The 11,950-nt window shown below is 40.3% G+C and overlaps 1 protein-coding gene across 1 annotated transcript; it reads right to left on the bottom strand.

Moving 5' to 3' along the window:
- Window positions 1-8,486: 8,486 nt before the first annotated feature.
- On the bottom strand, window positions 8,487-11,492 carry LOC149244813 (nuclear intron maturase 3, mitochondrial-like). The gene is given in 3 exon segments (XM_089375026.1): window positions 8,487-9,518; window positions 9,521-11,059; window positions 11,162-11,492. Coding segments are annotated over 3 exon segments (2,478 nt in total). The 5' UTR covers window positions 11,259-11,492; the 3' UTR covers window positions 8,487-8,676.
- Window positions 11,493-11,950: the final 458 nt, after the last annotated feature.

Raw genomic sequence — 11,950 nt, 5'->3', positions numbered from 1 at the left:
GCAACATGGTGCAGCAATGGCACATAATGCAGTACAGTGATGGGTACAGTCATGATAAATGAAGCGTGATGAGATGCAACATAGTGATGATGGGTGCAGCATGGTGCAGCGCGGTGAGGTGCAGCATGATGACGAAATGTAGCACAATGATAGGTGAAGGAGTCACCTTGGAGAATCAGTTGAAGTAGCATGTCTTCAACTAATCTCATGTATCTTCTTAGAGATGATATATGCTATTATCTAGATAAGTCAAAGTGTTGACTTTGTTGTAAATGTACTATCTCTCTCTCTCTCTTTGTTGAACTATTGAAGAACATATAAGAAGAATTGTTCAAGGGTTTCCCCACATTGGGGTTTGTCCCTGGCTAGCGCCACATCTTGTGTCCACTTGTCTTGGCTTATCTTCTGTGATTTATATTTATGTTCTATCTGCAATTTACTTTAATGCTGATGTGATTGCTAATCTGGGAAAGATATTGAGCTAACTGTGAAAATTGAAATAAATTGCTCTAGCATAGAACATACCTAAAATTAAAAGTCCTACTCTTCATTATGGCACCCATGGACCTCATTAGGCCTCTTAGAGGTCCCTACTGTGAAAAATCGGTGACCCGATCCCCTACTGCAGCAACTGATTAGGTTTCTCCTACTTGTTAATTTATGAATCAAGTTATTTACAGTGTTACACAGTAAACATCGAAATAAAATCTACTGCAGCCTTCACAACATAAAATAGTGTGCAAACAAGTATTGAGCAAAAAGGAAATAGAGCACACACAATTGACATCGTTGTTTTTGGACAGTGTCCTCAGAAAAACCCAATGTGGAAAAACCGGTGCAGCAGCTAAGGGTTTTAATTATTATGCAGTAGTTTCTGAATAGAATCTTTGGATGCCTTACTGGCTATCCAATACAGAGAATCTAACTAGTAGAGAATTAGTGAGAAATACCTCACACTATCACTGGAGATTCGACCCTGATCCAGCCACTGAATGGCTAGCCCCAAGTTGCCTCTGCGCAGTCAATGCGCTGCTCTGCATCACAACTTTTGGGGACTGCATCACTCCTTCTAGTTGATCGATCTGTTGGTTGGATGCTCTATCCTCTAGCCCCTCCGGTCTCAGACCTCGGATCTTGGCACTGGATTTGATCTGTGCCTCAGCAAAATCATGAATCTCCTCAAGGGCTTTGTGTTGCCTCGGCGTGGCTTTATGCTGCCTCAGTGTGGCTTTATGTTGCCCAGCGTGGCTCTACGCTGCGCCTTCTGGATCTCTCCCTGCCTCCTTTGAAACGTATCCTCGGATCAGGAAGCTCTCCAACCGGAAAACTATCCCTGCCCCTCACTACAAGAAATATCCTTGATGACTTCTCCTGCAACTGTTGTGTTGCTCTCTTGAGAAATCAATCTCTTGATCTCACTCAATGTATTTTTCGAAATGCCCATCAAACCTCTTCTTATAATCTTCTCGTTGATCAATCAACGACCCATATTAGATTCTAATCAATGGCTCAAATCATCTTGGCTTGATCCTCGTCTTCTTCTAGAAGATTCACACCCAGTTTAATTAATACCCTTTAATTATTTTAATTTTCTAAGTTTAGACTTAGGCATCCATTTAATAATTTTAATTAAACCTCCTCCAGGTTGAATTTTCCAAAACGATTTCTGGGTATTGTGGAATACATGTGTCCTAGCCTCCCTACGAAAAATTTAGGCTAGAGCACATTTGATGCTACTAGAAATCAACACTCTCTCTTAGCGAAGAATGTGCTCTAGTGCTACTGAAGCATCACTCTGACTCTTCAACACCTCATGTTGCACTGTTGATGTCTGGCTCTACTACCCACCAACTACTGCACATCTCTGATTTGCGCTGCATCCGTGCTACTGTTGACTCTGTTGAACAAATGTCAATTACTGCAACTCTATTGTTGTTGCCACTGCAACATCTGCAATGGAAAAACATCCAAAATATTGAACTAGTTGTGTTCAGTATGATGCATCCGTTATCCGAGTTTTGACTGCTACTAGACTCTGCGATGTCATAGAAGCCTCTACGCTACTGCTGACTCTACTTTGTACCAACTGCACTGCTAACAACTCTGCTCTGCGCTGCTCAGTATCTAACCGCTACTAGCCACTGCATTTGCCACTCGAGCACCTGACTGCGCCACCTGACATTGGTCCATCTTGCTACTGCTAACTATGGGCTCCCGTAGCAAGGTCTTGCTCCAAGAGGTGGACTCCTCAAGGATCCTTCCCATCTATTAGCTCTCTGAGGCTACAACTCTAGATCACCCCACCTCCGACCTAGAGGTATCTCGACAATCATGGCAAACTCTTCCTCCAGCCTAGAGGAAAGCCTGTCAATATCAGCGAATGCAACTTGTTGATCCTACTTCTCCTCCTTGTCCCTCTTTCTGAGAGGACACTGAGTGTTGTAGTGGCCCATCTCACCACACCTGAAGCACTTGATTTTCGAAATGTCCTTCTTCCTCCTGTGCTACTCCTGTTGCCCTTTGATGGAAGGACCACATCCTCCTCTTCCTTCACGGCCTTTGTCCCACTACTGCTACTGCCACTGATTGTGGCCTTCACCAGGTCATGCCTCATCTCCTCCTGCTGTAGATCAGCCCATACATGTTCCCAATCTGACAAGTGTTCTATGCCCAGGATGCTCTGGACAAACACTTGACAATCCTCAAAAATGTTATTCAACGCTAATCGAACAAACTCTATAGGTTGGGGCCCTTATCCTACTGAAGCCAGTTGATCTCGGACTTCCTGAAGCCTCTTAAGGAAGGGGTTTATTCGATCCCTTTTTTGCATCCTTGTGCATCTCAACTTTTCTTCTAAGTACATCTTCCGCTACTCGAAAGATCCTTCGTATAGCGTGGCTAAGGCTTCCCATATTTGTCGGGTAGTTCCTTTTCGACTAAATGGGATATACTACATGATCCCGAACTCTGTCGAGAATGATCCACTTAGTCTTAGCCATATCAGCCTTATACTTCTTGAGTGGATCTGCGTCGGCGGGCACAGTTACCACACTATCAACATACATCTTGATATCATGCTCATCTAGAAGGCAGGAGATCCTAGCCTTGCAGATCACATAGTTGGAGGATCCATCCAATTGATCTTGATCTCTCAATCCCGCTACTGCCATCTCTCTTGAAAAAGTCAAATTGCTCCCTCCTCTTCTCTGCACAACTGCTGCCTAGCTATTCGCCCTCCCTTCTGAAGTAAGAAATCTCGCACATAGCTACTTCTGCTCTGCTAGAAAAATTCGGACTTCTTGGTTGGAAGTCCTCGTGGGAAGAAATTTCCTCAGTGTGCCTTCTTCTTTTTCTGATGCTTTTCTACCCCAACAACTGCTGCAGAAAAGTTGTGTCCCATCTGAAGACTTCTCTTCATTGACGCTGCTACTACACTGCTCCCTCTACTGCTCACAAATCTCAATCTGGAAAATCTCTCTCTGTCGACTCACTCAAAGAGAGATTTTTCCTTGAGAATCTTGCCCTCTTGGCACTGGACTGCACAATCCTTCTGGGGATTCGATCAGCGATCTACACAATTTTTTGATCTCCCTCTTCAACTCAGCGTTGGGCTCTTCCGACTCTGCTCCCCTGCTTCACCTGCGCTCTGATACCATGTGAGAATTGGTTATCCGATTCCCAACTAAAGCAATTGATTAGATTTATCCTACTTGTTAATTTCTTACTCAAGTTACTTACAGTGTTATACAATAAACATCGAAATAAAATCTACTGCAGCCTTCATAACATAAAATATTGTGGAAACAAGTACTGAGCAAGAATGAAATAGCATACACACAATTGACACCATTGTTTTTGGACAATGTCCCCGGAAAAACCCAATGTGGGAAAACTAGTGTAGCAACTGAGGGTTTTAATTATTATGCAGTAGTTTTTGAATACAATCTTTGGATGCCTTATTGGCTATCCGATACAAAGAATCTGACTAACAGACGTGAGAAATACCTCACACTATCATTGGAGATTCGACTCTGATCCAGCGACTGAATGGCTAGCCCCAAGTTGCCTCTGCGCAGTCACTACGCTTCTTTGCGTCATAACTTTTGGGGACTGCATCACTCCTTTTGGCTGATCGATCTGCTGGCTGGATGATCTATCCTTTGGCCCTTTTGGTCTCACACCTTGGATCCTGGCACTGGATCTTATCTACTCCTCAGCAAAATCACGAATCTCCTCAAGGGCTCTGCGCTGCCTCAGCGTGGCTTTACGCTGCCCAGCGTGGCTCTACGCTGCCCCTTCTGGATCTCTCTTTGCCTCCTCTAAAATGTATCCCCGGATCAGGAAACTCTCCAACCGGAAAACTATCCCTGCCCCTCACTGCAAGAAATCTCCTCGATGACTTCTCCTGCAACTGTTGCGCTGCTCTCTTGAGAAATCGATCTCTTGATCTCACTCAATGTGTTTTTCCAAATGCCCATCAAGCCTCTTCTTATAATCTTCTCGTTGATCAATCAACGACCCAGATTAGATTCTAATCAATGGCTCAGATCATCTTGGCTTGATCCTCGCCTTATTCTAGAAGATTCACACCCATTTTAATTAACACCCTTTAATTATTTTAATTTCCTAAGTTTAGACTTAGGCATCCATTTAATAATTTTAATTAAACCTCTTCCCATTGAAATTTCCGAAAATGATTTCTGGGTATTGTGGAATACATGTGTCCTAGCCTCCCTGCAAAATCTTGAGGCTAGAGCACATCCGATGCTACCAAAAATCAACACCTACGACATGCATAGATTATTATTTGACCTCTTGAGAGGTTTATTCTTTCATTTATGAGCTAGTTTGGTGGGTTTGTCACCAAAAGTTAGATTATTAGAGCATTATTTTATTTTTGGGACTCATGTAGGCCAAGGAGGTTAATTCGAACTCCTAATTAGTGTATAAATACAACTGAGATGAGTTCATTCGCTCATCATCACTTTGGATTGGATCTCTTCTCTCTCTTGAGAATTTCGCACTTTTTCTTGGAGGATGAATTTTGATGTGTGGATTTGATTTATCTTGTCTTGGAGCTTCTCTATTGTCAAAATGTGATGGTTGGATATGTTTTATTACATGTAAGTACATGTTTTTAATGCTATTCTTGTTTTACTTTGTCAGATACATTGGGTTGGGATTTTCACTATTTTTAGGGCTAATTGTTGCATGCATTTACTTCTTCAATTGTGGTATTTTGTCTCTATATAGCATCTCTCAATGTATGGGCCATGTAATTTGAATGAAATTTCCTAGGGATAATTCTATCAACGAATTTATCTTGATAAGCCATCACCTTTTGCACATCGAAGTATAAAAGCTGCAAGATTGCTTCTCTTTGACCTAGAAGCCTAACGAAGTAGTTTTAAGGCCTCCTTGACTAGGAACCAAAGGTCCTCACTCATATTTATCATAGACTCCATTCTCCCAAGACTAAGGCACTGATCTACCAAAAGGTGGTCACCTAAAATCAACTTCTTTTCACCTTTTCCTAGGTCTAGCCAAGTTAGGTCACCTAAGGCATCATTTTCCCAGTAAACTATAACTCCAAAAAGTTAAATCTCCTAGCCTCTCCTACGTTGGTATCTCTTCAAGGCCTCCTCCAAATTTGAGGCCATTTTGACAGTGGAGTTGGGAGAAAAGCCAAGGCCTAGCTCCGAGATCAAACGATGCCCTAGCATCCCCAAAGGCTAGTACCTTATTGGATCAATTCAACACCTATAGTGAATATTCTTTCTTTGATCCTATCCCCTACCTTGTCTAGGCTAAGGACACCATTGGTTGCTAAACTCCTTCCTCCTGACCTAGACCAGATCCACTTGGTCTCATGTGGTCCCATTCCTTTGAAAGACAATTCTTTAAGAACCATCTGGGATACCAATTTCAATAAGGATTTTAGGGATTGGGAAACTCCTTCACAAGTCATATCCCATAAACCTAACCCTCAAATCCTCCCTTCCTTTTCCTAGAAGACATTGTACCTTGCTTAGAAAGCAAGCAAGCTCCATCTTTCAAACTCTTTTAGGAAGGGGATTATTTGGGTCACTCCACATCCATTCATTGATTTATCCTTCATCAATGACTCCATAATAAATCGGGTCTCCTCCCATCGGTGAAAGTCCGTAAATAGATGTGAGCCTTAGCTGAGGTGACAGTGGGCTAAGTCTCTATTTTGTTGCCCTTGGTCTAGCATTTGCCCTTTAGAGATACCCTTTTGGTCCTCTACTAGTTTGAGCGGTAACAGGTAACATGCCCCATTTACTACAAATTCTGTGGCAGATAACATTGTATATTCTGTGATTTTGGGTGGTCCCTCTCCACCTTTCACTAATCTATTCAGAGGTGTGTGGTTCTCTTCATGTGTGAGGTTGTAACTCTAAAACAGAAGACCTTGTAGGATTCTTCTAGACCCCACCCTGACAGAGCGATTACCTATTTCTTTCATCCTTCTTAAGCGTTGTGTATTGGTGCCTTCTCAGTAATTGATACAGCAACAGATAGTTCTTCCCCACTCTAGACTTTTCATCCATTCCCAATGATATTTAGTAGCTCTATTTTTTTTCTTTGTTCTATTACTTGGTGACTTTTATTCAATGTTCCACCAAGACTCCGGGACGGGGAGACGCGGGTGCGGGGAGACGCACAAGGGGAACGTGTCAGAGTACCCTCAAATTTTAGGGAAATTTACAAAGGACGGGGAGACGTCGGAGTATATAATTTTTTTTCCTTTTTAATATATATATATATATATATTTTTCAAATTCATATTCAATAATGAAAGCATAAATACAATGATACATACATAATTGAATTAAATAATGAAATACATTGATCCATACTCATCATCCTTACTAATAAATACATGATTCATCCATAAACCATGAGATTCAATAATGAAATACTTTGATCCATATTCATCATTCATTATTCACCATTCTAGAATCTACATTGATTTAAAAATTAAATTCATCATTCATCATTCTAGATTCTAAATTGATTTAAAATTCAAATTCATCATTCATCATTCTAGAATCTAATTAGTACTAAGCAAAATAGGCTATAATAGATACTGAAATCTGAAGACTGGAATAGTAAATTGATATAACTAAAACTCAAAAACATTGGAGTGATGAGTATTAATGTCACTCTAAAGTACACATAGGGCTTGGTGCTCTTGATTAAACACTAATTCCATACCCTTGTACATGACAAAATGCAATGGAAACATTGCAATCCATCAAATCCTAAATTCCTGAAAAACTGTTAAGTCTGTCTGATTTTGAGTGAAATCTAAAATTCTACTTTCTCCATATGAAATCCAATGAGATCTGAACCACTCTCAAACATCCTGAGTCATTTCATGGTAATGTTAAAAATTTAAGTAAAGGAGAATGTCACTTTTACTTTAAGACTTTTAACATTACCATGAATTGCATAGCATTAGTAGGGAAATATGGTCAAATACCAAGTTCCCCCTGTCATCAATCATTGTTTACAAGCAAATTTAAGGGGGGATGCATAGACCATTTTTAGGGGGGACACCACACTAGAGAAACATCCCCCCCTGCGTCTCCCCACGTCTCCCCAAAAAGGGGATGTGGGGAAACGTTTCCCCAAACGTCCCCCCGTCCCGGGTGCGTGGGGTGTGAGGGGAACGCGCAGCCGACCCTAGGGGAGGTGTCCCCGTGGAACACTGCTTTTATTTCCTACTTTAAGGAGTGAACTTTCCCACTCCTACACTTTATCATCATTGATTGTACTTCTTAGTCCCATTGACTTACTTTTAAGTTTTCTAGTCATTTGTAGACATTAATAAAATTATATTTTCTTGTTTCATCTTATCTAGCCAATTTTATGGCATGGTCGAAAAAAATACACAATGGATTTGAAATTTGAAACAATCAAAAAGCTCAGGAAATGTGATTCACCTGATTTAAATGTTATCCATTGTAACTAATTGCAACCAAGTAAAAGAAAACTTGATGATCTTTAATATGAAAAAGCTAGTTAAATGAAAAGATAAGATAATGGTTCTCCATAAGTACCTTTGAACTTCTGAACCTTTTGGCATACACTATTCTAACTTCATTCAATAAGGCATTCCAGTTTAGGATTATCATATGGTATATCGTGAGTCAGACAAACTTTGCCCAGAGTATTTGATAGAATTGGTATGTGATGCGTAATTTGGTAAATAAAAGCAGAAGAAAGTGAGGAGAGGAAACTGAAGGAGAAACAGAAATCATTCTGTTGTCGGCAATTCTGCGGACTTTGTAAATTCTTTTAATTCCCCTCTTTATTATGTTAACCAAGTGATCAATTAAACAGGTGTACTGTCCCTTTTTTAAGTCTGGAAGAACCAATTCCTCCCAATGTTAAAGGAATGATAGATTCCATTTCCAGCAGAGGAACAAATAACGTAAAGGGATATCCCAAAAGCAATATGCATGATCAAACAAGTATTTTGTTGCAGAATAGTATTCCTTTAAGAGTTCGGCCCCAGTCTCCATACATTGATCTATAAAAATGCATCAGGGCCTTTGGCACCATGCTCTCCAGTTATATAGCATATCCCTTGGACAAGCTTCACCAATTCAGAAAAGAAGAAACAAGCGAACATAAATCACATCTCATTCAGTTCATGTGAAGGAATGTGAAATCAATGTCTTGCAGTGTGATTTGACCTGAGTACAAATATTTCATGTGCTCTGCACAAAGTGGCAGGCACTTTTTGTCAAAAGCTTCATGAATAGTACCCAAACCAGGGACCCATTTTTTCTTGTCAAGTGGATTAATATTCCGCCGACTTTGTAGGAGACGTATTCGGTATGCTACAGTATCAATCCTATTACAGCATAGAGCTGAACACCTGGTAGATAGCCCATCAAAAGGCCTTCTGATCAGTGACATACAGAGAAGACCATCAACCGGTTTAGGATCAGCCAAGTGCTGATCACCCATCATTTTTATCTTGTTCTCGAGGGGAAAGAATATTTCTGCACCACCATCTAAATCAGTGAGTTTAAGATCTTTGGTATAATGCCTTATGGCATCACGTTTTGTAGATTCATGCTTCTCTGCCAAAGTCAGGATACAAGAAAACCTCAAGTGATAATTCACAACAGTTTTCACCATTTTGAAATTATTGCAACAACAAAAAAAATTTAACCATCTCATTGCCAACCCAGAATACCATCGTATTATCTCCTCATCTTCCAGTGGAATGAGAAGTTTGACAGGTTGGGGACGCCCCATGGAGTTCATCAATTTAGCAAGCCTAAGGGATTTTCTAACTAACTCCATTGGTGCATCAATCTTTATACATAATTTTGCTAAATCCTTGACACACTCTTGTGCATATTTCTTTTGCTCTGCTATTATCTTCCTTTCTGAGTCTTCTGTCTTGTTTGCTTTATCAGTATTAAAATATTGGTCAACCTTCTCCTGAAAGTCATCATAGGCATTCACCAGCTCCGGGGCAATTGTTCACGGATTGCACTATTAGAGAGAAACTCACTAGAAGAAAAGTGTCTATGCCAAAACCGATGCTCTTCAGATGACTGTAGAAACCCATTGATTACTTCTCGTGCCCAAATTCTGAAGTTGCTCCTAATTTGTGGAGCTATTGGAATGTCAGGATTACGAAGGCCTGAGCGCTTAAACTTATTTAGAACATGACCCAATATTTTCATACCTGCTTTTTTAAGCATGGTCTCCCTAAAGTTTCTTTTTTCTAAAGCCCGGGCCTGACGGCGTATTATGAGCTTCTTCCATGCTCGAATTGCTTTGTCAGACATTGGAGGCCTTAATTTAGAAAGGGTAACAGCCTGGATTTCCATTCCCAGAAACTCTACCGTCTCTGAAACTGAACTGTGTAGCGCTGTCATTGATTTGTTCACTTTCAGTTTCAGCTCACATTCTAAAAACTCAACCACCCTATTCCTTAAGTCCATTGTGAGTTCTTTGGAACCCGAAGAGGCTACTAGAATCTCATCTAAGTAGCGACAGGCATAAACCTTTATCGGGTTATGGAATATGACAGGTAATCCTTCAGGAGTCCGCTGCAATAGTTGGTCGTGCACCCATAGCTTAAGTGAAGATGAAGGTTCTGTCATAGAGACATCATTGAACATCTGTTCCCTCGGTGTAGAGGATGAAGCAGGGTCATCCTGTTTTTTTCTATACCTAGTCACTGGATTTGTCTGATCAATGATGCGCCGCATATGCTTGACCTCTTTATCAAAACCATGAAAGTAAATATTTATGAGAATAGAACATAGGTTAACTTCTTGTGGGAAACCGCGGCCAAGGAAAAAACCTCCAAACTCTATAGCCAAAACATTAGCTCGAAAGAATCTGCATATAAGATCGATAAGAAAAGTATCTTCAATCTTGTTCTCCATGATGGAAATTAGTTTCTGTACCCTTTCTGAATCAAACTTGCAATTGTGAAAAGCAACCGTAAACCACCAAGTTGGGTTCACTATATTGGTCTTAATGTATCGCAGAGCCGTATGCCGACCCATTCCTATTCGCCCACCATATGCAAAGGTCACAAAGCGAGGCTCATATACAGCCTCCAGGGCCATTCTCACTGCCTCCATTACTACTTTCAACTTCAAGTTGGGAACAACCAAGGACTCCCCTTTTACTCTTAGCGGCACCATTTCAAAGCAACAACTCTCAACATCAAATTTTCCTTCTCTGAGCTGCCTTGAAGTAGCTATGAGCCAAAGACTATCAATCCCATCACTGGTTGCCCTGGCAATTACATCATCTAACTTGGTCTTTGAATTAAGACCGAGCCTCTCATAAGCTGTTAATAAAACCTCTGGTGTGGCTACCACTTTGTCAATAAGATTATAGCATTTTCCATCCAGAAATTGTTCCATCACAAGGTTTTTGAAATCATTTGGGCTCACAGTTCTGAGCGCAAATTTCTCATCATGTGATGTTGTCGTGGCATTTTCCCTTCTAAATTGTAATTGTATATGTTTAACCAATGATGTCCCTAAAACTGATGTCCGGAAGCAAATGAAACCGGAAATTAGCATAGTGTTTTAACTTAATGCTGTAAATTTCTGCTATTATAAGAACAGTGAAGTTCAAAGTAATGTACCTTGTTTTTTTCGGTTGGGCTGCTGAAGAATTCGGTGGCACTCGGAGATAGCCTTCTGTCTAAGCGTATGCATGATACACCAGCCAAGAGTTCCCATTTTCTCATGACAAAATATTTATTTCCTCTGTTCCGCGCTACAGAGAATCATGGTAAAGTTTACACTGATCATAATGCTTAGATCGTTCTGTTTTTCCTACATGACTGATACGATGTCAGAACTATTTTTGGAAAAACATAAAAATTAAACACTACGGCTAAAAAAAAAATGTAAGATAGTCGACTTCTTGGAAGGGAAACTGTTTTATCTTCATAGACTTTCTCTGTACGTTTTACTCTCACAAGGGATTTTATAGCCCGTCGTTAAGGTTGTTATTCATCCCTAAAGCTAACCACACCCGTGTTTTTTTGAGTGGTACCTCCAACATGTAGTGAAGATAAATTGAAAAAATTCAGAGTTGGTTTGATTACAAACAAATTTAAGATTAAAAGTGCAGTTCTTTTATGACATTTTGTGAACTGAAATAGGGACTCCTCTTATTGAAGCAATTGCTATGGTGCGAGTCATAAGGTATTTGAAAAAAAAAAAATTAGCAAATGGAAGAAGTTAGATGGGTTAAGGTTGTCTTTAATGATAGATTGTGCAAGAGTAAAAAAACTTGGATGCAGCAAAATAACAAATAGTTTACTAAATGGGGTGTTTGCTTGAACGCATGTCCCATAAACAGCAAAGAGATAAAAGCTTTTGTTATGGAAAAGTTCCACAAACGTACTTGGGATAAGGAGCTAAGA

Source organism: Pinus tabuliformis, chromosome 8 (assembly GCF_031772625.1).
Source record: "Pinus tabuliformis cultivar Carrire ecotype Pingquan chromosome 8, CPIR1, whole genome shotgun sequence".
Lineage (NCBI taxonomy): Eukaryota > Viridiplantae > Streptophyta > Pinopsida > Pinales > Pinaceae > Pinus > Pinus tabuliformis.
The sequence above is the reverse complement of the archived record's forward strand: the minus strand, read 5'-3'. Positions and strand labels throughout refer to the sequence as shown.